Source organism: Macaca nemestrina, chromosome 3 (assembly GCF_043159975.1).
Source record: "Macaca nemestrina isolate mMacNem1 chromosome 3, mMacNem.hap1, whole genome shotgun sequence".
NCBI lineage: Eukaryota > Metazoa > Chordata > Mammalia > Primates > Cercopithecidae > Macaca > Macaca nemestrina.
The window spans coordinates 166,697,128-166,724,431 of NC_092127.1; the positions used below are offsets into that span (position 1 = coordinate 166,697,128).

General features: G+C 36.9%; 1 protein-coding gene across 14 annotated transcripts in view; it reads right to left on the reverse strand.

Annotated features, from left to right (window-relative positions):
- Positions 1-27,304, reverse strand: part of LOC105487786 (protocadherin 7) — a 427,259-nt gene that overhangs the window by 262,502 nt on the left and 137,453 nt on the right. For 7 of the 14 annotated variants that reach the window (XM_011751413.3, XM_011751411.3, XM_011751409.3 and 4 more), the window contains exon 2: positions 16,810-16,875. The exons of the other annotated variants lie outside the window; for them this stretch is intronic. In XM_011751413.3, the coding sequence (XP_011749715.1) occupies positions 16,810-16,875 (66 nt within the window). The remainder of the gene's footprint in view (positions 1-16,809; positions 16,876-27,304) is intronic. 14 annotated transcript variants of the gene reach the window in all.

The following is a 27,304-nucleotide window of genomic DNA, read 5'->3' on the forward strand; positions in this document are numbered from 1 at the left end:
CCATTTTAAAAAGAAATGGGCCGGTCAGGTGTGGTGGCTCACACCTGTAATCCCAGCACTTTGGGAGGCTGTGTAGGGCAGATAATGAGGTCAGGGATTCGAGACCAGCCTGACTAAGTTGGTGAAACCCCATCTCTACTAAAAATACAAAAATTAGCCGGGCGTGGTGGCCCATGCCTGTAGTCCCAGCTACTCAGGAGGCTGAGGCAGAAGAATTGTTTGAACTCGGGAGGCGGAGGTTGCAGTGAGCCAAGACAGCACCACTGCACTTTAGCCTGGGCAACAGAGTGAGACTCCGTCTCCAAAAGGCCCTGACCATACTTGGATCATTGTTTCTTCTCTTATGAAAATCTGATAAATGCCATGTGAATGCAAAGCTCATAAACTTCATTGAGTCTAAGTTAATTGGTCTACATATTCTGACATATGAACACTCACACGTAAAACTGAATTTGCATGCCTTTGTAGTTTACCTCATACCTAAACTATTTAATATTAAATCAACAAAATTATTTTAGATCTAATTGTAATCACACATGTTTACTGTTTCATACAGAAAAAAGGTTCTAAAAAGTAGAAGGAATGTATTTTTTTATGTATTTTATCAAGTATTATCTTCTCTACATATTGAATGTGTGTCTACCTTTTGCTGTAGCCATCCATTCCATCTGGCACTTGATAATGTGGTCCTTTGGATTATAGACAGTACAATAACCATTTATTGAGTGCCTACTATGTTTGAGTCTGAAGTCTTAGGATATAAAGATGAACTTGAAAAGTGAGCAGTATAATACAGAAGAGCTGCACACACACACGCAGATGATTTCTGCTTCGGTTTTAATGTGGTATAAGTGTGCTTACAGCAATCCCTGCTTTAAGAATTCAAACAGAAAGAAACAATGGTTATTTCAAAAAAATCTAGTATCTTTACTATTGACAGGGGATTATTATTTAGTCATAGCTACCTTAGCATACTACTGCTATGTTTGCCAAAAATAAGATTGTTCCTATGCAGAGCTTTTAAACTGCACATATGTGCACGCACACACACACACACACACACACACACACACACACACAGAGAGACAGTATCTTGAGAAGAAATAAAAGTTATCTTGAAAGAGACTGAAGAAGTAACTGACACTCTCATATTGCTCCTTAGGTACCATGTGCCAATATTAGTGCTTCGCACTTATTAATTCATTTGATTCACCCAACACTAAACATGTAATATCATAAATTACCACATAGGGTAAAACAGTTTCAGAGACTCTTCTGGTATTTCACACTAACAAGTGACAGAACCAGAAGTCGAACTGAGGCAACGTCCCTGCGGAGTCTGTGTTTTAATCACTATGGTACCCTGTCTCTTAATCAAAATGTAACAAAGGACAAATGGTTGATTGTGTGGAAATCAACTGTGCTCCCGTGAGTCCAAATATCATTCTGAGGTGCTACAGTAATTACAAATCTACTATCAGCCATCCCAGATATTGGAACTGAGCTTGTACAATGAATCTGAGGCGGATTCTCAGTTGACAAAGCCACCCTTACAAGATTTTTCACCTTCCATTTCATCTGACCCTTCATGATTACAGCTCTAGCAACTATTCACCTTTTATTCTTACATGAAAGAGGACCTAATAACCCTTTAGGGATTTCGTCAGACCTCGACAAAAATCACTTTCCACTCCTACTATACAATCAAAGATATTCTAGGTTTCGTTTTCCTCCTCCTCCTTCTAACTCTAGTACTATTTTTGCCTGACCTCCTGAGAGACCCAGATAATTATACTTTAGCCAACCCCCTCAACACCCCACCCCACATTAAGCCAGGGTGAAACCTTTTGTTTGCATATGCAATCTTACAATCCATCCCTAACAAACTAGGAGGCATACTGGCCCTTGTATTCTCCATTCCCATTCTAGCAGTTATTCCCATACTTCACATATCTAAACAACAAAGTGTAATATTTGGGCCATTAAGTCAATACCTATTCTGAATCTTAGTGGCTGACCTGTTTACAGTCACACGAATCAGAGGGCAGCCAGCCGAATACCTTTTTATTACCATCGGACAGACAGCATCCCTTATGTACTTCTCTACTATCCTCACCCTCATACCACGCGCTACCCTAATTGAAAATAAACGACCTAAGGGAAAATGCCCTTGTCAATACTCTGGTCTTGTACACCAGAAATGGAGAATGCCCTCCCCAGGACAACTCAGGGAAAAAGCGTTGCCGCTTCACCATTAACACCCAAAGCTGGAAGTCACATTGCCTCAGCTTGAATTCTGGGACCATGACTTTATGCAAAATTCTTCATGCGTTCTTCTGTTTATAAAATATCAATGCTAAAAATGCCTACTACACATGGATGCTGTTAAGATTCACAAAAATGGTGTGTACAGTGTCTGGCGAGTAGTAAGGTGCTCACAAATTTCAGCTATTCACTTTATCATTATGTGCCCAAAGTACAGGTCATGGTATTTAGAATTGGTTCTGAATGAAGGAAGGCTCCTTCATTAATATGTAATATTAAAATAAATAGAAAATAGGGTAACCAGGAAAAAGTACTTTTCCTCTTGCCTCCCGTAGGAATTAAAAGTTACAAAAGGAGAGGAAAATGTTAAAGGAACCAATTTGTCAATAAAGATGAAGGAATACTGGCCGCTGTCACAGTTATCTCAATGTTCACTTCAACTCCACAAGAAGTGTTTCCCACATCGCAGTCAGAAAAACTGAGTCATGTTGATCATTCAAATTTGCACAGTCAGGAAATGGCAAAGCGAAGAGGACTTGAAACTATACCTCCCTGACACGATAGCTCTTACTTTTCCATTAAATCAGTGTTCAATATATTATAGGTTACAAAATTTAGCAAGTCATGAAATCATTTTAGTGGATTTTAACCTAGCCTTTGAAAAAATTAAAAAAGGAGAAGAGAGGAGAAAATATCAGTGTACACTACATGAAGCAAATACTATTGGATGAAAGTATTACAGTCATACATGCATGTGGGTATCCATGGGTCTTTGGGGTTGCCATGGGAATTGTACTTCTTAATGCCTGTAGCAGCAAAAATGTTAGAAACAAAGTAAGTACCATGTTACATTCGTCATGCTGGTGTGATAGTCAAATAAATACATATGGATTCGCTGAACCACTGAGGTCATGATTTCTTGGAACTACACATATTTTTAGGAAAACAAAAAAAGTTATACGTGTTAGCGAAGCAGTGTGCAGCTTTCTATTCTTTATCACATTCTCAGAAAGTACTGGGAGAACTTGGCTTGGTAATGGTTATACCATCACTAACAAGCTGAGTGGGTTGACATATCAATTAAATTTTATGTTTCTGGGTTTTTTCCTCTATAAACAGAAGATAACAATTCCTTCTCTCTAATTACCTCTGTGGGATTCTGAGCCATTTAGGCAAAAGTCAGTGTAGTGATTGAGGGAAATAGTCCAGGGAAAGGATAAGTGGGTGCATGTGTCCGTGCACATGTGTGCACATATGCGCATACTTGATAGAATCCAATGCCAACAAAAGATATAGCACAGTGTCAGAGAAGAAGGCAAAATATGTATCACACTGAAAAGGCAACTGCTGCTCTTTGAGACCATGGGATATCCTTTATTATGTGGCTGGGTCAGTAAGAGTCTCAAGTAATAAAATGGAAATTATGAAGAACTTAAAAAATTGAGTAAGGTTAACACAGATATATGAAGATATTTGGATGTTAGCTAAGAAGCATATACTACTAATTTCTGGCATGGGGTCAATCTCAAGTAATTGCAGCTATTTCTAAGGCAGTGACTTCCATAAACAAATGACTTTGTTTTTTATCTTCTTTCAGCTCTTCAAAGAGTAAAATATGCAAGGAAAGATTTATTTCCCCACATGACTAACACATAGAGATGGTAGAAACACCAAGTGCATATTTTATTTATTTTACCAACTGGTACAAAGAAAATAACTTTGTATTTAACATCCTCTGAAACACTAGAAAAGCATTCTCAGGCCAGGTGCAGTAGCTCACACCTGTAATTCCAGCACTTTGGGAGGCTCAGACAGGCTTGAGACCAGGAGTTGGAGACCAGCCTGGGCAACACAGTCAGATCCTGTCTCCACAAAGAACAAAAAATATTCGCCAGGCATGATTGTGTGCCTGTCATCCCAGCTACTTGGGAGGCTGGGGCAGAACTGCTTTAGCCCAGGAGTTTGAGGCAGCAGTGACCTATGACCGTCCCATTGCACTCCAGCCAGAGCTACAGACCAAGACCCTCTCTCCAAGAAGACGACGAAGATGAAGACGAAGATGAAGAAGAAGAGGAGGAGGAGGGGGAATTAAAAGGAGGAGGAGAGAAAGGGGAGGAGAGGGAAGAAGGAGAGTAAGAGGAGGGGGAGGAAGAGGGAGAGGAACAGGAGGAAGAGGAGGGGGAGGAGGGGGATGTAGCAGCAGAGGAGGAGGATGAGGGGGAAGAAGAGGAGGAGGAAGAGACAGGACTTCTCAGAATTACTAGCTCCAAATTGTGACATCTACAGTAGGACTCATGTTTCCCACTTGGTAGCCTTTAAGGGTGCCTCTCTGCTTTTTGGCCGGTTGTTATCTGTTACTTTATATGTAATCCACATTTATATCTTATCTTTGTTAAAATAAATAACTTGAAAAAAATACTTCAGATTTAGGAATAGGCACAGAACTCCAATCCCATCAATTCAAGAACTATTTCTGAAGAGTTCGTTTGGAACGCTGCTAAAAATGTGAAGGTGGAACCTGCAAGTCACATAAAGGAAGATTCCATTTTAGCCAGTTTTAACTTAATATGAGAGCAGCAGATGGTGTCTTATTGAAAGCACTTTTCAATTTTCTGGGCAAAGTAATTTCTTAAATGAAAAGGCTCCTTTAGGCACACAAAAACTGCATTCCAAAGCTGTTAAGAGACCTAACTGCAGTCAAAAACTAGAAATGGTAGTAAAAGACAACTAGAACTCAGCAAAATTGCCTCCTAATTTGTGCTAGAGATGACACAAATTCCTCAATGATCTCTGGTTGTTGTAAATGTGCATGTTTGTTTTTATGCATGGGTCTTTAGATGTGAGCAGTTGTTCTTGACTTTGACCCTTCTTGTAGTAAGGAAACATATAGTTTGCTTAGTTTTTTGTTTTGTTTTGTTTTGTTTTTTGAGATGGAGTTTCACTCTGTCAGCCAGGCTGGAGTGCAGTGGTGTGATCTCAGCTCACTGCAGCCTCCCAGGTTCAAGCAGTTTGAAACTTACAGTTTTTAAGTGAAACACTCCTCTCCTACTCCTTGTCTCTGTGGTGACCTGCTGATGGCACCAAAAGCTCCAAGGTTGGTAACAGGATCAATTTTTTTTTCCCCCATTTACCTTGCCAAAGTGATTGGTCAAGACTAAGGAGATGTTCTGTAAGTCCATGCCTGACACTGTTCAACAAATTTGATTCAGGAAATGCACGTGATCTGATTTTATTAAATGAAAGCTAATCTGATGGTCTTGGAGTTGAGAAAGTGTAAATCTGACTTTAGGGAGACCACTGGAGAAGACGAACAGTGAGTGTAACACAGAGGAAAGCAAGGAAAACAAAAGAAAATACCCAGACTTGATGTCATTGCTTGAGTCTCCAGCTCCAGCCATACTCCTGACAAGACTCTGCCTCTTGGTTTTCATTTAAGTATGCCAATCAATTCAATTTTATATTCTCTGGGTTTGGTTTACCATAATTCACTTCTCCTCGCTCTTTTCTGTGTTACTCTATATTACTTTTTGTTATTCAAAAAGGAAAGTATTTGCTTGCATTTTTGCCAAAAAGGAGAAGTTGGCCTTTTTGAGTTTTGATGGAGCTTAAAGAAATAAATAGCACAGTAAGAGGAAAAAATGGAAATAAATAAGAATATAGAATTCCTGTTTTTATGTTTGTTTTGTTTTGTTTTGTTTGCTTCAAGTTGTATGACAGAAAGTAGATGATACCTCAGTGCATAAAGAACTTTATTAGAAATTCAGTGCAGAGGTGTTTATATTGAGCTCTGCTAATACTGATTTCATTGTTTTTCACTGAATCACAACTATGATACCTCTGTGTCCCATAACAGTTACACATATTCTACATACTGCTTTAACTATGCAATGCAGACTTGGTTATGGAGAATATTTTAATTAAGCTGTTTATATGAGGAGTTCTTTGTAATATGGACTTTCTATAGAAAGTAATATGGGCTTGTAATATGGGCTTCCATAGAAAAGCTGAGGAGTTTTTTGTTTTTTTTTTCTTCTTCTGTAGCTTTGCTTTTCAGGACTATGGATAATGACCACTTACACTTTAAAGACCCTTAGAGGAAGCAACATATATTGCCTTTTGTCATTGAATATTTTACCATAGTTAGTTAAACCTCTTGGCTCTCTTCAACTGTTCCTAAGTGTTGCATTTTTCCAAGGAGTTAAATTCATCCTAAGCTATGAAATACCTAGAAGACATTCCATTAAATATTCCATGATTCAATCTAGTATAATGACTAAGAGTGGGGGTTCCAAACAATGGGTTATGAAGTGGAAACTATGAGTGGGGTTTAGGGAATCTGTTAGAAACTGAAGTATGCAAAATATTTTAGAATCATGTATCAGGGTAATTTTTTCTGTAAGAAAAGGCTTCTACCTTTTATCAAATTATTGAAGAAGTCTATAATCCAAAAAAATGTTATTAACCAGTAGCAGCCAGAAGAAATTTGATCTTTAAAGAGAAAATCAAGAAACAAGGGATGCTATTGTGTTTTTCGGAATTTCCATTTTCTATTTATCTAATCAAAACCCAGCTTCAGTATGATGTCAATATCTGCAGGTGGCAGGATTACGAATACATAAAATCAAGCATGATCTAATCTGCTCTATATTGCATATCATCACGGCAATAATTGCTTCATTGTTTAGTGGTCAGGATCCCTGTGAGGAAGCATAATCCAAATGAGAACTAGATGCAAGAAACATATCTTCATGATATGACAATTAGGTTCAGTACGGATACACTTGAACGTAAAAGGCCAATTTATAAACTTTCAAGAATACTGTCATGTAAATGGTAAGAATTTGGGGCTTAAGAGAGAAATTTTGCAAAAAAGTTCTAATATGACTTGTGTAATCACAGTTCTAAAATTTAAAATCATCTGATCTAAAGAATTTCCTCTTAATGCACAGTTTTGTTAATCCTGGAAAATAATCTCTTTTGTTTTTTGTTTTTTTTTTTTTTGGTCTAGAAATCAGAATCAGATCACTGTTTCTACTTGTTTACTGGAGGAACAAAGGAAAGAACCAAGAAAGTAGAGAAGAAAGGAAAGAGAGAAGGAAAGAAGAAAAGAAAGAGGGAGGGAAGATGGAGGAAGCGGGAGAAGGAGGAATAGAGGAAGGGAGGGAGGGAGGAAAAAAGGAAGAAGAAATTGGATTTTTTATATTAACTGAATATTTCCAGAGAAGCCTCCATCTCTCTCTAAGTTCAGTGGCTTTACCTTTGCTTCACTTCCTAATGATCTTACAATATTTCACATATATATTTTAATAAAGACTATTAGAGGATACACTTGGATATTTTTTCCCTTCTAGCTATATTAGCTAGGTGACTGGTAGCTAGGTTGCTGCAATGAAGACTCCAAACAACAATGAAAAGAAAACACATGAAAATACTGGCTTAAAATAATGGAAAGGTATTTCCTGTTTTTTGTTTGTTTGTTTTTGTTTTTGTTTTTCTTTTCTTTTCTTTGAGACAGAGTTTCACTCTTGTCTCCCAGGCTGGAGTGCAACAGCGCAATCTCAGCTCTCCACAACCTCCACTTCCCGGGTTCAAGCAATTTTCCTGCCTCAGCCTCCAGAGAAGCTGGGATTACAGGCACCCACCATCACACCCGGACAAGTTTTATATTTTTAGTGGAGACAGGGGTTTGCCATGTTGACCAGGCTGGTCTTGAACTCCTGACCTCAGGTGATCTGCCTAGCTTGGCCTCCCAAATATTTCTTTTATATCATAGACTGGGGGTGAGTGATCCAAGCTGGCAGCACAGCTGTGCCTTAGATGACCAACTGGATGCCCAGCTTCCTCTCCTTTTGCACCATGTTATTCAAAACCTCGGTTTTGGAAAGATCCATTGGCTGTCCTTCAATCTTCGTTCTACCACTCCCTCCCAGTACAAGAACTCCATGGAAGCTCAGAAAGACACATCCTAACCTTTCTTCCACTTAGGTAAATCCATTTAACTATAATTTTTGGGCAACAGCATGTGCACAGAAGTAATGGGTGAAAATTGGATCATGCTTCTAACAGTCCAGAAGTGGACTCCCTTGCTCTTTACTCTCCACTGACTGAAATCCAGACCTCACAACTCATTAAGGGTGGTGAAGCATTGAGACAGAAGGAGACCCCACCTAAAATCATAGAGTCAACCCATTGCACCAGCATGATGCCCTATTAATGTGTGACAGAAAAAACATTCCACCTTTGTTTAAGCCAGTGTTATGTTGGGTCTACATCACACAACTGAATCCGCATCTTAACTACTGTTTCAATCCAGTATTTGCTGTTCTTCCTCACACACTTTTCTTCTGATATAAGCCTATCTATAAATAAACTCTTCTACCTCATTTTTCTCATAGTGAGTTACTTTTGCTATAAGCAAAATAAAATAAGGCACCATAGCAATTTAGAGTTTCCATTAAGAAAAATAACAAATAACGATCCTCAAAACTCTTACTTATCTAACCAACCAGATTTCCATATCCAGATAAGAATTAGCACTGGCATATTTCCATCTCCATCTGTTGATTCCAATGTAAATTACCTAAGAACAGAAAATTCTGCCTAAAGCTATATGTATGAAATTTTCCACTGACTACCATGTAGCTACCAGCATAAAAATAAGAATGAAATCTTAGGAAAACTAAATTATGGAAAAGAGAATAGGATACAGCTGAAAGTCATATTCCTGAGCACTGATGTTAGAAATGGAAATTGCCTGCATGGTGAAGAGACAGCCAGTCGGAAGGAGACAGAGAGTTAGGTGATCTGCCTAGATCATGGGCCTGCTGCCTCCTTTCCTTCAGTTCAAACCATATTGTATTTTATTTTTATTACACACAAGCTCTGTTGCCTTAGGCATGTCTTTTTTGATAGCTACAACTTCCTCTTCTTACTGCCCATCTCTCACTAATCAATACACTACGAGGTGCCAGAGTAATTTCCTTTTCATAAGACTCTTACCACTTCCTGACACTTTTCACATTTCTTTCCTAATTATTTTTGGATTTTGACACCAGACAGAGAGCTCTTGTCCTCCCTAATAGGCATTTACCTTCCACATGTTGGTCCAACTTTTGCTTAGCCCAGGCCTGTCGAGCATTTATTTTCTTTCTTTCTTTTTTTTTTTTTTTTGTTCTTTCCACACTCCTCAAATCATCAACCCTAGTTTGAGTTTGTCCTTACATCCTAAGAAGTATTTTTTTTCTTCTAATATTCACTAATATTTTCACAAAATACTTTCATAATGCTTCTCAGCCACTACTAAGAAGACTTTGACTGGAGGAAAAAAATTGAAAACAAGAAACCATTAATACTTATCAGGGGCAGTGCAGAAGATATCACAAATTATTCATCATAACAGTGAGAACACATGGACACAGGGAGGGGAACATCACACAATGGGGCCTGTCTGGGAGTGGAGGGAAAGGGGAGGGAGAGCATTAGGACAAATACCTAATGCACGCAGGGTTTAAAACCTAGATGACGGGTTGACAGGTGCAGCAAAGCACCATGGCACATGTATACCTGTGTAACAAACCTGTACATTCTGCACAGTACCCCAGAACTTGAAGTAAAATAATAATAATAATAATAAAACAAATTATTCATCATAGGTAAACGACTCACATCTCCACCTTATGTGCTTACTTAAATATCTGTTCTCTGAGGTCTAAAGTATTTTTTAAAAAAGTCTTAATAAATACACCATAAAACTTGCATGCGATATTATAATACAAATGTACAGTATTATAAATGTAATAAATGCATCTATATTATTATCATCTACACAAATGTTTTTATTATTTTTTACTATCAATATCAATTTATTTAAACATTTTACAGCATTTTTACTTGAAAACATTTCTTGATCTTAAATATAAAAATGTAATATCATAAGAACAGTTGTTTTAATTTCTCAAATTTTATGTATGTTAATCCCCAAATAAATACACATTTAATATCACTTATTTCATATATGTTTACTCAAACTTTGCCTATACATAATTTCCATTCCAATGTGTTTTTCTATCACTAGATGATAACAGATAAGAATATTAACACTATAGGTTGATCTTAATGCATATTGCAGCCTGTTACCTTCTCTAGCTGATAAACATGTGAGTGGCCAGGAATTAGGTGGAGGAAAAATGCTGATTCAGATTTTATAGGACTAATGCTTTACTGATATTACGGAACACCATCAGTACTTAGAAATATTACAGATCTACTTGGTTACAGTTAACAAATACTCCTTGGAGACCAATACGACCTCAGAAACTACTTATATAACTTTAACAGCACACTACATAAAACCAGTGAATTTAATTTTCACCCTATCTCACATTACAGAAGAAAACGTTCACAGATCCAGTTGAAATTAATAGCCTAATGTCTAGCCAACATCATGACTTCTTAATAAATCTTTGCTAAATGAATAAATGGTAACTATGTACAGAAGATTCATAGAAAATTGGATTAATAATGTTCACTTATTTAACTAAGAACCTTAAGCTAAGACCCAACAAAGCAAATACGGAATCAGATGACCCTAAATCACGACCACATGAATTCTAACATGACCCAAGTGAGTCCAGGGCTGAGAAGCTTTCAGTCTAATTAGGCAGAATGCACTGATGCATTATTCTAGAGAGAGGGAGGTAACTAAATACTCTGGAAAGTGTTAGAGAAATTTAGGATTCTTGTTCCGATTCTGACACAAACAAACTGTAAACTTGGACTATTCTCTTAGAATCCCTTATTTCTAAGCTCTAACATTAAAGAGGTGGATTTCAAGTCAGTCTCTGTTATGGACTGAATTGTGTCTCCCCAAAATCCATCTGTGGAAGTCCTAACCCCTAGTACCTCAGAATGTGATCTTATTTGGAGATAGGGTCTTTTCAGAGGTAATCGACGTAAAGTGAGGTAGCTCATTAGGGCAGGCCCTAATTCAAAATTACTAGAGTCCTTAAGAAGCAGGGAATTTGAACACAGAGATGTGCATACAAGGGAGAACAAGATGTGAACACGACGATGGCCAAACAAACCGAGAAGAGAGGTTTGGAACAACTCCTTACTGAAAGAATCAACTCTGCAAACACGTTGATTTTGGATTTCTAGCCTCCAGACTGTGAGAAAATAAATTTATGTTCTTTAGGTGTGTAGTATTTTCTTACAGCAGTGCTAGCAAACTAATACAGTCTCTAAGGTCTTAGCCAACTTGAAAATATGATGATGTGAGGAAATAAGGACCGTAAAAAAAAAAAAAAAAGGGTGAAAGTGGGAGAATCTGTAAGACACACCAAGTCTGAGAGCTAGCATAAGCACCAGTATGTACTCAGGAGCCACAGTAAAAATAATAATTATAACAATAATAATAATAAAAGTTCCAACAAGTATTGCTGAAGAATAAATGCTAAATACTTTAATGAGGCAGAGGTAGTTAAGTAATGGTCTCTGGTATGGTAGAAAAGGGGGAGAAGATAGTTTAAAATTCACAACATCTCTAAATAAAATGAGTAATCTTTTTTTCAATTTCACTATTTAAAAATTAATATAGCCCAACTGGAACAACTAGGAACTTTCTGAGCCATTACATTGTAAAGAGCTTTCAAACACTGTTAGGTTATTTAGACTTTTAGTCCTTAAGTTAAATTCAGGCTTTTAGTCCTTACATTCTAAATAAATAAATAAATAAATAAATAAATAAATAAATAAATAAAAAATCCTCCAAATACAATTAAGTAATAAACCCACAAAACTGTATTTCTACGGATTTGAATTTATCCAAACTGGTGTCAGATGGTATTTGTATTATGAACATGGGGCATATTGCATGCTATATTAAACATATAGAAGTAAAAATACCCAATAAAATATTCAATTTTTGACCTGAATCTCATGACCCCATGAATATCATACTGCAAAACCATGATCAAATCATATTCCTGAAATATGACCTACATTCCCTCTTAATTTAAGAAAAGTGAGAAGCTAGCTAGATGATCACTGTAATTCTCTGCAAAATTTCTCATTATTTAGAAATACATATAGATCTCAAATTAAATTTCTATATAGATCTCAAATTAAATTTGTAATACATTTTAACATAACATTGGGTAGCCAAGAGTTTTTTCTCTGCCATATCTCCACAAAAAGTTCTCAATTATACATGATTAAATTGTATTCAATTTTATATATTTGTCTAATGACATCAGAATCCCCAGATATAATATATAAATATTTTATACCAAAGTTAGCTCTAAAGCATAATTGTATTCATTGAATTAATTTTCCTTTAAATTCTTATTGTAACGTGGATGAGACTTGAGGTATAGTGTGGCTAGAGGACTTAGTGGCTGCTTTCACAGTTTTATGCCATTGTTCTCCCTAGTTGAGCAGAAATAGTATACATAACAAAAGAGCAACTGTTCTTTCATCTTAATCGAACTGATAAATCAGGAAAAGAATACTCAGGCCTGAATAACGATGATGTATTCATTTAGTTCACTCTTTGACATAAATTCAGCAAAAATAAAATTCAGTAATTCCTTTTGCTGAGTAATAAGGGAAGCCAATTATAACAATAATGGCCGCTGTGATTAGCTGTCATTTACTGAGTGCTTACACAGTGCCAGGCACTGGTCTGATTCTTGACATGTATTACTGAGTCCTCATAAGCAAGCTAAAAGCTAGGCACTATTATTATGTCTATTTAAAGGATGAGGAAAAAATGAAGTACAGTGATATTAAGGAACATGCCCAAGATCAAACATCAGAAGGAGACATTGTTCTCGTCTAATTTGTTACACTGCCTCTGCAAAGGAAGAGCTATGTAAACAACTACATATGAATGCCTACAATGAGCTAGGCATTGTGTGGATGATTTATGGGAATTGTCCTCATTTTATTGATGAGGGATTGACACTTACAGAGGTTAAGCCATTCAAGATCACAGCTACCCAATGATGGTCAGAATTTGAATTTACGTTGCCTGAATCCAATCCCAAGGTTCATTTCACAATATTCACATCCAGGTTATAATGGAATATAGTCTAGCACAGGGCTGCAAATACCACAGCCCACAGGTCAAATTCAATAAAATGTATGAAATTCAATAAAATAAAACTTTTATTGGAACAGAGCCATGCTCACTCATTGACTATTGTCTATGACTGCTTTCATGCTGTAATGGCACACTTGAGAAACTGTGACAGAGACTATGGCCCATGAAGCCAAAATTATCTGTCTGGATCCTTACAAAAAAACTTTTCAGATCCCTGGTCTAAGTTGTCCCTGAACAACATCTTGGTAAAAATTAAAAGAATTCTGATATGATTATAGTTGCTGTGTTTTATATTTAATGTATTAATAAGCAGTAATTGGTAAAGAACTTAAAAATCAAAACAAAACAAAGGAACCCTATGTATCTGTTATGGGTTAAATTGTTTCTTTCTCCCAAAAGATATGTTGAAGTCTTAACCCCTGATACGTATAAATGTGACCTCGTTTTGAAAAATGTGCAGATGTAATCAAGGTCAGATGAGATTTACTGATGTAGACCCTAATCCAATATGACTAGTGTCCTAAGAAAATGAAAGCACCATGTAAGGACAAAAATGCAAAGAGAGAATGATGCCATAAGATGATGGAGACAGGGTTTGGAGCGATGCAGCTGCAAACCAATGAATGCCAAGGATTGATGGGTCACCACCATCAGCAAGGATGGGGTGACGAAGGATGCTACCAGAGTCTCAGAATGACCCTGGCTCTGCTGACACCTTGATTTTAGACTTCTGACTTTAGAACTGTGAAATCCTACATTTCTATTATTTTGTGCCACCCATTTTGTATCACTTTTTTATGACAGGCCTAAGAAAGAAATACAATGCATTCAGGATATTTAGAGGCAGAGATTAGCACTCATTTTGAAAAGTTACTCATTTTGAACATTTTGAAAAGTTACACATTTTGAACAGTTAGCAGAGGTTGCCAGCTGAACATCAACACTTTGTTTTTATTTTGTCTTTGTTTTTGGTGGACTTGTATTCAGGAAGTGGCTGCCCTGTCAGAGGCTACATTTCTCTTGTCCCCATTGACTTAGTCAGACTGAAGTGACTTGTACTCATCAACAGAATATTATTGGAAGCAAAATGGGCAAAGTGACTAAGAAAGCAGTGTGTCTTCTTCAGGCTGGATGCACAGGATCTAGCAGATGGTTCAGAAGCCCTGTGGGTCGTGGAGCCACAAGATGAAAAAAGTCTGAACGCTGAACGAACACATGGAACAAAACCCTATGCTCCCGACCCATCCTCTGCTAACTGGTCTCTATGCGAGAGAAAAGTAAACTCTGGGGGTAAGTCCTTGGAATGGTTTTATATTATGTCAGCTACAATTACATTAACCACAGTAACTACTAAACACAAAATCAAATTTCTCATCATCTCTAGAACATGAACTCCCTGTAGGTGTCACATTATGATTCCTCTACGAATATTTCTAAAAACAAATGAAGAAGGGCATCACCAATGTAAAGTTCACAAGCACTTTAATCCAAACTCAAACAACATTTGCCATCAGCACAAACCTCACAGAAGAGCCAAATAAAATAAATGACAAGAGAACATCCAAACAACTGCTAAGCATTGCACAAAAAGTGAGTAAACCTCAGAATTTGGGGCATAGAGGATGTTTACAGGTGCCACGATGTGCAAAATCCAGTGGTAATAACTAGATGTGGACCTCTAAGGGGAAAAAAAAGGAGCTCAAAGATCAATCTGAGGCACAGCCAAGACTGTGCTTGAAGCAAAGCATTAGACAAGAGGTGAGAATAAATGAGTCACTGACAGCTTTGCCTTCTGCAAACAATGGCTTCCAAGTGACGCTAAAATGTGATCTTTCCGTGGGTGCAACAGGGAAACCAATTGGTGCTATTTTCGCACTTCCTAGAGGCAATAACACATCTAGAGAGAAGTCTTTGTCAAAGATAGTCTTTAAAGCTGCAACTCCATAGAAGCTTTCTATGGTTAGGAGGAGCATTTACCTGTCTTGAATAAAATAAGATGAGATAACAAATACAAAACTTTTCAAATGAGACATTCTACTTTTAAACTTCTTTTTAAAAATTCCTTTCTTCTTTTTTTATTTTTAAAGTAAATCTAAAGACTTACATAAGACCTAAAACCATAAAATCCCTAGAAGAAAACCTAGGCAATACCATTCAGGACATAGGCATGAGCAAAGACTTCATGACAAAAACACCAAAAGCAATGCCAACAAAAGGCAAAATTGACAAATGAGATCTAATTAAACTAAAGAGCTCTGCACAGCAAAAGAAACTATCATCAGAGTGAACCGACAACCTACAGAATGGGAGAAAATTTTTGCACTCTATCCATTTGACAAAGGGCTAATATCCAGAATCTACAGCAAACTTAAACGAAGTTACAAGAAAAAAACAAACAACCCTTTCAAAAAGTGGGTGAAGGACATGAATGGACGCTTCTCAAAATAAGACATTTATGCATCCCACAAACATATGAAGAAACGCTCATCACCACTGGTCATTAGAGAAATGCAAATCAAAACCACAATGAGATACCTTCTCACACCAGTTAGAATGGTGATCATTAAAAAATCAGAAAACAACATATGCTGGAGAGGATGTGGAGAAATAGGAATGCTTTTACACCGTTGGTGGGAGTGTAAATTAGTTCAACCATTGTGGAAGACAGTGTCGCAATTCCTCAAGGATCTAGAACCAGAACTACCATTTGAGCCAGCAATCCCATTACTGGGTACATACCCAAAGGATTATAAATCATTCTACTATAAAGACGCGTGGACATGTATGTTTATTACAGCACTGTTCCCAATAGAAAAGACTTGAAACCAACCCAAATGCCCATCAATGATAGACTGGATAAAGAAACTGTGGCACATATACAACATGGAATACTATGCAGCCATAAAACAGGATGAGTCTTTGTCCTTTGCAGGGACATGGATGAAGCTGGAAACCATCATTCTCAGCAAACTAACACAAGAACAGAAAACCAAACACTGCATGTTGTCACTTATAAGTGGGAGTTGAACAATGAGAACACATGGACACACAGGGAGGGGAACATCACACGCTGGGACCTATTGGTGGGTGGGGGTTAGGGGAGGGATAGTATTAGGAGAAATACCTAATGTAGACGGGTGGGTTGATAGGTGCAGCAAACCACCATGGCACATGTATACCTATGTAACAAACGTGCACGTTTTGCACATGTATCCTAGAACTTAAAGTACAATAAAAAAATAAAGTAAATCAACTTAATTATTTTCTGAATTTGCACAAGCTGAACTACATATATTAATTAATTTTTGATAAGTGTTCCTTGTTCTTGCTAACAAAATTATTTTTTACATGAAGTCCTAATGAGACGGCAGATTTATCTTTCTTGGGTGGCATGCTTCTGTGCGATCAGCGGATTAGCTGCCACCCTGGAACTCGTACACTACCTTGTGGTATTTCTGTGCTATCTGACAGAAGGAATCCAAGATTATCATGTCGTTCTCCATCACTAGCTGAAAAAAAAAAAAAAAAAAAAAAGTTTGATAACATTTTTGGTTTTCTTTTGACATAGTATATTTTTAGTTCACCCCTTTTCGTTTTACTAATTCTTTTTCATACGGTTGAACTCTTTTGCAGATAAAACTTCAACAAGTAAAGACAAAAATTTTTGCTTGGAAGTCACACTGTACATCAGGAAGCTAGAGTTACATACAGAAACATCTGTCAGCATATGGCTATACAGATGCATCGCAACACTTTAGGGTCTGACAGCTTTACTTTGGATGGGCTCTTCAGTCAAAGAACAAATTGCTTTGTTTTCTTGGATTCTAAAACAACAGGCCTATTCCAGAGGTCAAGAATTCTTGATATTAGATCCTGGATTCCATCAGTCACACTTACATAAACATAGACTTTTTTTTTCCCCTCAGAGAGTTTATCATGTAATTATATTGTTTAAATCCTACAAAGCAGAAAAAATCGAAAAAAAAATTAAGCTCAAGGAATTGCCATTACAAACAGAAGTCTTTGAATAAACATTATAAAATGGAAGGCACTGAAGATCCCTTGTCAGAGAAGCTAAATGAGAACATACACAACGACTGCTCGTAAGTGCTCAGGAAAAGGCAGAGACAATTCAGCAAGAAACTTAAGTCAGCAGCGTAATGTTTAAAATTGGGGTTTTGCAATCTGACATACCACTTGAATTTCAGCTGTACCATTTTGTATGATCCTAGCATGCAAATGAACCTAAATCACCATTTTTTCATCTTTAAAATAGCACTATAATAGGGATTAAATGAGGTGATGTATGTAAAACACTTAGCACCATGCCTGGCATATAGGAATTTCGCCAGAAAGGGTAGCTTTAAAAAGTGAATATTCATAACAGTTGGTATCATTAACTGAAGTCCCAGTTAGTAGTGCATGAATTTTTATTTCTGTCAGAATACATTTCTGACAGGACTACTGAAAAGTAGTGAAAATGATGGATTTCACAAGACATGTAATGACGGATAATAACTATTAATAATAACTAATGTGGCTTCAAATTTCAGCCTCTTTTAGGGAAAGGTTTTATGACATCCTCTTATAGAAAAAGCAGCATGATTGACAGACCTACATTTTAACGTATATTAAAAATATCATGCAATTTTTAAACTGCATCCTAATCCAGAACTATATGTTAGTTTCTCAAAATGAGGATATCACCTCTGATACAATTCAAGTAGCTCTTTTGAATAGCCCTACAATCAGAAAGAAAAATGAATGCTATTTTCCCCTCAGGTGATCCATATGAGTGACAGGGACAAATAGACATATTCCACATCACACTGCATGTCTGTCTTCCCCTTTCTCGCAAGGAAGTGGCAGCACCAATGAATCACCAAACCTTCTGTGGGCTCCTACCCAGAGAAAGACACTGTGCCAGGCTCTCAGTTGAATCCACGGATGTCTAAATCCTCGTCCTTCCTTCCCCCAAGGAGACTACAGCTTAGGTGATGAGATCCAGGAGAAAAATATGATGGGTAGGAATGCAAAAGTTAGTGAGTACATCATGTACCGTCTTAAAAGAGGCTTTCATTCCTCCTTGCTAAACAATGATTTGAGTATTAAGTGCCCTGAAGTATAGGTCAAATGTAAATAATTACAAAGCACATCACAAAATATATACTTTCTTACCCCTTTGAGTATATTCTTTAAAACTCCAATAATTTCTGTGAGGGGGGCCTGTGGGAAATACTAAATTGGACCCTCACCTCCATTCTTACCTTTTTCTCCCTTAGCATACAGAGGCTAATTCTACACAGGATCACCAAATCCAATCAGAACTAAAAGTTCAAACCAGCAATAATTCTCCATCAGTGGTTTATGTTTCTGGGAAGTCACAGAGTGCTCTGATCCATGGACCTGCACAGACAGCCTGAGTTGACATACCAATTGAATCTCATCACCCTGGGCAAACAATCTCTAATTCCATCTAGACAGTAGCGAGCAAAGGTGTAGAAAATAAATTTCCCATTTCTACACCATGAACCTTAGATCTACCTCACATTTAAGAGTAAGGTTTCATTTCCTTTTTGTTACCCCAACCGAAGTCCAGCTCTGTGTTCTGGGGGGAACCAAAAAAGAAAAGAAAAAGGAAAACAAAAGGGCAGGTTTACTGTTTTATCAAAATGAGGGCTACATGCAGAAACTTCTTTACTGGCTGCAGAAGGGTTTCATCTTTCTTTTGCAAGTCCTGTTTCTCTATAAACGATTGTCTTATTCCAGTTTACCATGTAAGGATTGCAGAGAAAGGAGTAAAAACACATCAAAAGGAACAATACTTTTTTTTTTTTTTTGCCCGAGACTCTATTTGTGGAAAGAATTTTCCTTTTATGGCCATGGCCAGAAAGCAACTGATTGCTGAGCAAAGCTGTGTAAGCAAAATATCCATTCACTTCATTTCACAGAAATGTAACCTGGAAAATTGAACAGAAAAGTTAGAAACTGGAGTATATTCACTCTAACCTTATGGCAATCAGCCCAAAAATGCCTCTATTAAAAGATCTAAGTCAAATAAGGAAAGCTGTTGTGTATAATGGAAAGAGCATGAACTTGGGGTCAAACAGATCTCATTTTGCCTCTGCTTAATTCTTTGCTACACAAGCTGACTAAGCATCCGTTTCCTTAAATTTACAATATTAATATAAGCAATACTTCTTTCTGGAGGAAGTTTAGAGAATTTAATGAAATAATGTAGATATGTTAGGTCATTAGTAACCTGTTAGGTAACAAGCCAGGTTAAACTTCTCAAATCTCCCCTCATTACCAACATGTAAATAAAGTTAAGCTTCTTGATATAGAACCGGCTTTGTAAAAATTTTGCCAAGTAAAGAAATGAGGGCAATGGAAGGAACTAGAAGGAGCCATCAGATAATGAGCAGAAACAGCTCAAGACTATCAGGTAATAAGAGAGCTTTAAAAAGACAGGAGTGGAGTCATTTCATGTTCATTTAACATACAGGAATTCAACTATTTAGGTTCAGGCAAAAAGACAGAAGGAGCTTAGCTTGTGTATACCATTTTATCCAATTTTCCACTCTATGGAAGCATGCCCCTAAATTCGAGTGAGAGGATAAGAATGTATCTGCTCTTCTCTCAGGCATCTTACTTCCATCTTTCCTTCCAGCTTTTGAGGATTTCCATGCCAAGTGTGATTCAAGGGTCAAAAAACACATGGTTTTCATACAACATACTCCATAAGTATGCCAACTACTTTCACTGGTTCTTAAGCATCAACTAATCATCAGCTGAGAAAAGACTGGCTATGTTAGAGAGATAAAAGGTGTGTATGTTTTTATCATTTCCTTCCTATGAGGTTTTCCAAGGTAATTTTCCTTAAAATATGACAACATTGTAAATTATTAAGAATACTTACAAACTATTATGAACCTTCAACTGTCATCTCATGGCCTAAATGTGATACACTCCTAGAGCTCTACACACTTGCGAGGTGGTATTTAATATGTTTGGAACAACTGTTGCTCACATGTTCAAATTCCCTGCGAGAGGTTCAGTGAACAGTCTGCCAAACTACAGTCCACCTTCTCCCGAAGAACCCTTAGGGATGGGAACTCACTACTTAGAGGATTTCCACTTCATTTATGGATCTGTCCTATTGAAATGTTCTAATACTTATTAAAAACCCCCTTTCCTGTAAATATCGATCACTCTCCTGTATACTACAATGTAATTCCTCTTAAGCATGACAAATATTCAAACATTTCAAATTTTTAACATAAAACCTTATAAACATCCCAAGTCCTATGTTCTCCAAGTCAAACGTTATTGAAATCTTCAGCCTTTTTTAATATGGCTTTTTCATCATCCTGACTTCCTTCCTCTTCAAAATTATTTTAGTTTTTGACTGGGTTATGTCACTTGTTACCTGAGATGCCTAAAAATAAGCACAAAGCAACTAGTAGGGTATGGCCAGTGTCAGACTGTTTATCAGCTCCTACTTCTCATATGCTTCATCTTAACCAAGTGTTCTAAAATCACATGAGCTCATTTTGTTGTGAAAGCCGCACTCAGTGCTAATTTATGTTGTAACTTATATAAAACTCTTGAAGGTTGTTGTCATTGATGCTGCTCTTGAAGTTTATCTCCCTCATTTTTTAACCTGAATTTTGCCTAAATTTTTTCCCCATTATCCTTATTAAACTGCACTTTGTGAAACTCCACCCCTAATCCAGCCTGTGAGAACCTTTTGCACTGAATTACTTTGAGATGTTTACACATTGGACGGAGCCATAGTGTCTTAGTAACCAGAAATATCTAACAAAATCAGAGGTTTCCTCAGCTGAACTTTGAAAGTGCACACTTTTTCATTCACAATGTAGGACCACTGAAGAGAATACCAAAGCATCTAATTTGCATGGACTGACTTTGTTGTGCAATAAACAATTCTGTCATCCATGTAAATGTAGTATAGCATCTATAGCCGACCATTTTAGGAACAACAACAAAATTAAACTTCACTATTTTCACTGGTAGATTAAGCTGGCTCCGTTGGCAACAAAAGAATGTGTGTGTGTGTGTGTGTGTTTTCTCCAATAATTTTTCTTTCTAAGATAAAAATTAAAGGACGTAAGGACTTTCTCATAGTACCTATTTATTAAATTTGAGTCTATAACTTCCCTAATTTTTCAAGGAAGGAATACAATTAATATTGCTATCATGGGTTTATTTATATGTCTGTCTCATATTCGGGATGTACTGAGAGGTCAGGGGACATGTTGTGCTGTTTTTTGTTTCTAGTATAATTAATATGTTCCTAGTGTAATTAACACATTCTACTGAATGAATAAACATATAAATGAATGAAAAGGTCATACAATTGAAAAATCAATACAAAAACAAAGAGATGGTCTTGGAATAATTAACCAACTTCCTCTCCGGTTGCAGAATTCCTCCGCCAGTCTTTTGTGCACTGTGTTGAGCCGATCACAGATTAAAGTAATTACAGTGAATTCTTGATTACCGTCATGCGCTCTAGCTATTTTATGAATAGCCTATCACAACTAATTCCAAACTTATCTGCTGCCACCCAGCATGTGCCTGAGTTACAGTCAGCCTCACTGAGAGCAGATGTATGCTTCAGGAAAGCACATTTATGTTGACATTTCTGCACAGAATACACAATTATCAAATTTATTCTGGTGGGGGTTGGAAAAAACCCAGAAGCATTCTGAAATAAAATGGAGAATTTTTTGTGTGGATGAAATTTTTGTGTGTGCCAAACTTCAATACAAAAGTTTAAATAATGATTTCCAACCTCACCAATGAGTATATGGAGAAGTATAAGAAGTTAACAATCCTAGTCAGACACATTTGAGAGTCTTTCCTCATTCCATATTTATGGAACAGCTTTTATGCTGTAAGATACGCCAGGAGGCAGAAGGCTAATTCTTGCCCTAGAAAAACCTTACAAGCCAGCGGTTAGACACATGTAAAGCAATAAACATTAAATCAGAATTTCTCAGCCTCAACACTATTGACATTTGTGCTTGATGATTATTTGTTATAGGGTCCTAGCTTCTGTGTTGCAGAATGCTTAGCAGAATCCATACCCTCCACCCACTAGATGCCACCCTCTATGTGACAACCAAAAACATCTCCAGACATCACCAAATGTTTCCCTGGAGGCAAAAATCACCACTGGTTGAGAACAACTATATTGCAGCCACATACGGTGGTTTGAGATTACAGAAGAAAGAATAGCTAACTGCATAATCAGGAAATGAGGCATCATTTTCTGGGCAGGAAACCAATACAATATCTTCTTCATTCCATAATATTTTCAAGCAAGGGGAAGTTATTCCATAACCACCAGGCAAAAGTCCAATTTCCCTTAGTGGTACTCTGATCCCAGAACACATATGAATTTGGAGTGCTTTGAAATTGCAAAGGGGACACATTTATTGGTAATGCCAAAGCTGTCCAGACATAAAACTCCTTCCATAACAATGAGAGAATTTACTTTAGTACTTGTCTCCTGTATACAATTAGAAAATCTTTTTTTTTTAAATTTCTTTAACTCACTTTTGGCAATACATTCCCATACTCAGAACTATGTTTCTATAATCATGTGGTTCAGGATGACACTAAATCAGTCTCATGGTACTAAAGTAATCCTTTAATAATGTAGTGCTGCAGACCTCAGAAGGTCAAGAGAACAAATATTTTCATTTCAAGTAAGAAAGATGAAATCAAGTGAGACTTCCTGGTCTCACTTATGACCCTTTTGTTGTTGAACTGAGAAAAGCTACTAAGAATAGAAAGCAGAAAGCAAGATTCTTCTGTGCATTTATTTAAAATCTGCAGCAATGGAAGATTCAGCAGAGGCGACAAACCCTAAAAGGATATTTGCAATTGGCATAAGATATTATCTTGGTAAAAACACTGGATAGAATATATTATCACTTCTTAAATATAATTCTGTAATATCTCACTATGTACACACTTCAAGTTTAGAAACAAATTTCCACATTTCCCAATAGAGAAGCCATTGGAACACAAACCTCTGCATATATGAATAGGGATTTCCCAAGTTCTCAGCATGATATTCTACATCGTGGATATAGATGGCTAATGGCAAGAGAGTTTTCTGTGGAGAGAATAATGTGATTCTGACAATTCTGGTTCCTATAAAGGAAATATGTTAGCTACAGAGAATTTCACACTGTTGGCATCCCTCTCTGAAATTCCTGGAGAGCACCAAATAATTTTTGATTTTCATCACCACTGTGAATTTTTCCACTTGGTTTGTATCCTAATCATTATCAACACCTTATTATTGTTTATATTCCAGTTTAAGGAAATATAACATGGGTAAGCTGGAAGACCAAGAACCAAAATTCAGAGGACTTGGGAAGCTAGCGATACAACCTTGATCTTGACCTCAGTTTCTTCAACCGTAAAGTGAGGACTTAAAGTATATCATTTCTATAGTCCCTTTCAGCTTTACTAATAGATAAACCAGACTTCTCAACATGCCCTAAGTAGGATTATATTTTCTCATGTATAGAGTTTACACCTAGCTTATAATTTGAAACTAATGAGGGCCAAAACAAACCAGAAATTTAACTTGAGGGGAACAAAGTCAAATAAAAGGTTATCAAGGTGCTCTACTTCTAAGTAGCTTATATATAACTTCTGTCTGACCAAAATATGATTTTATACCATTGAACATATATCAACTACAAATAATTCATTTAATGTTACTTTGATATGTACCTGTATTGAAGGTAAAAGCATTGGGTTTACATTCTCAAAAAGAGCAACAACAAAAACAAAGCTTCCTAAGTAAACATTAAGTAATATAGTACTACACTAGAAAATTGTGTGTGGAAATTAATCCCATTACTTTAACTATACCGAATTTAGCAATCATAAATTTTAGAACTTCAGAATAGTTAAAAATTATCCTAAATCCCTCAATTCACAAGTGTTGAAATAAGGGATACACAGCAGAAAAGAACGAATACAATTAAGGAGGTCATTTATTTGTCATTGTGTTGCTTTTTCAACTACACTGTGTATACAGACATTTCACTCATGTGGTTACTAAAACATGTAGACATACATGCATTTAGTTGCTCAGATCCACTGTTAAGAAAATACAAATATCACCCTGGTTAGTCATGTTATACCTGCATGCAGTATGTCACTAGGGAATCAGAAGCAAGAGAGTGGGGGTGAATCAGAGAAAGTAATTACCTCTACCGGAAAAACAACTCAAGATTCTGTAATGCTGATGTTGATGGTTGGAGGCATCATCCTCACATACAAAGAACAGTACTTCAAGTTTATAAAGTGGGGCGGTCATGTAATACAACTGATTCAGCAGACAATGCAAGAACATTTCTCTCTCGTACACATGCTCCCTTCTGAAATCACCTTTTCTTAATTACCAAGTAGCTAAGATCTTCCTGCATAAACCGCAAATATCTATGCAAACTCTTTTTACTGTATTATAAAATATATAGACCCAAAAATAGTTTTAAAAATAATTTTGATATGGTAAATCGTCCTATGTAAACAGCAGTTAAAAAAATCAATTCAAAAGCACATGACAGTATACTGGGTACTAGAGATTCAAAGATAACGATAAGATGTTTTCCTTCCTCCTTGAGCCTTAAACCTAATTATCAAAACTGAAATAAACCTGCATACTCTTTAGAAAAGTCACATGTTAAATTTGGAAAGATTAACAAAAATACAACCCTAGTACCTTCACATTTATTTTTACATAAAAATTTTAGTACATATTATATCATCTCAAAATGTGAACATTATAAAAGAGCAGATGATGTTGTTTGTGGTCTTGGGGCAAGATTGAGCAAGAGGGTAATCACGTGGGAAGAGAAGATCCTGGACATATAAGCAGAACCTCAGAAAGGTGTGTCCTTGTTCACACAGACTCCCAAAATATGTAAGGCATGATGCACAAGTTGAAAAGTACAATGAATAGACAATCCATAATTAAGAAATCCTAAAGCTTTCCAATTTGAAAATATGGCTGATACTAAAACAAAGAAACAAAAACAAAATACTTAATTATTCATTTACACTTGCCAATGTCCTCTCTGCTCTACTTCCTCAGAGCAGTACAAAGTGACTTTTTCCAATTCAATGGTGTCTTTTTTGACAATCATAGAGTTCACTGAATTATTTTATCCCCTTGGGAAACTCTTCTTTTTAGACCCTCCCTGGAGAGAGAGAGGTCATGATTTTGAAGGCAGAGAGAGACCCGGTGCTCCACTACTTAGTAAACACACCGCAAAGTATTTACTTACTTGTACCTTAAGCTTTCCCATCTGTTGAATGGGAACAATGAGAGCCACCTTTCAGAGGTTTGAGAATTCAGTGCCTTACTGATGTTTGTGTTTGAAAAGAATCTAACACATGGTAGGTGCTCCAACAAAGACTGGTTCTCATTTTTTCACTACTTTTAGAATTTCCCCTCCAATGAAACCTGAAAGATTCCCAGCCTCAGTCACATTTTCGTGAAAAGTTTACCTTTATTGATTTTTTCTTCTGAACTTCTCTTCAAGGTACCAACTCATTGAGAGACTTCTTTCTCTTACTTCCCAATGTGCTTCACTCAGTCTTTACACTTTCCTGTATCTACTAGAAGCAAAGTCCATTGGCTTTTAGTTTCCTTCCAATCAGCTAAATGCTTACCTTTCTCAACTAAGACACTGTTTGCCTTCTAAAGAATCAGAGCTGGCCCAGCATGGTGACTCACATCTGTAATCCCAGCACTTTGGGGGGTCGAGGCTGCCAGATCACTTGAGGTCAGGAGTTCAAGACCAGCCTGGTCAACATGGTGAAACCCCGTCACTACTAAAAATACAAAAATTAGCTGGGTGTTGTGGCAGGTGCCTGTAATCCCAGCTACTTGGGAGCGTGAGGCATGAGAATCACTTAAATCTAGGAGGTGGAAGTTGCAGTGAGCCGAGACTGTACCACTGCACTCTAGCCTGGGCAACAGAGTAAAACTGTGTCTCCAGAAAAAAAAAAAAAAAAAAAAAAGAATTAGAGTTTTCTCTGATGCACATACAGGGGAATGAAATAGCTATTGTTTCAAAATATCACTCAGAGGGCAGTATACAAGTATTAGGACAGATTCATTGACTTAATCTGATGTGAGTATGCTCTCCTAATTATACCTAAACATTGATAAACTATTTAAAATGCTGTGTGGTTATATACGTTGACCCTTAATGTCCTTTTCACCTAAGAAAAAACCTAGGATGAAAACTACAGTTTTAGATAGGCAAATTGTCCTAAAAATGAGTATGCACTGCAATATAACAAAAACAAAATGAACAACTTCACTACAACGATAAGAGTAGCAATAGTTAAGAGCAAAGAGAGAAAGGGGGAAAAAGGAAAGGCTGTTTGCAGATATAGCTATAAGCTGTAGTGCTCAGGACGAAAGCTAGAAAGAGTAACACTACTGGCCAAACACATGTGTGGCCACCATCCGTCAGACAATACAGAATTCCTGCAGGTAACTGATTGTTATTTCCACCACCAAATGGTAAAACAGTATGTGGCAAGTTAGAAGAATTCAAAAGAGAAACTCAATGTATTCATCTCAGGAACTGCTCTCACATAGGACACACTTAACTTTTTTAAAAAAAGACTTCATGGGGAATCTCAGCACGATAACAAGATGAAGAACTGAATGCTCAAGGGATGTTCACCCAATGGTAGGAAATCAGTAAACAGCCGTTAACCTGGTTATGTATACACAGGCTTTTGCTACTCTTGCCTACCAAGAGATCCTCTCTTTGCTACAGGGATATATTAGCAATATAACTTACATGTGCAGAAAGATATTTCTAAAATAACTGTGGTATTTTATCCTATTAATGTGCCTAGCTA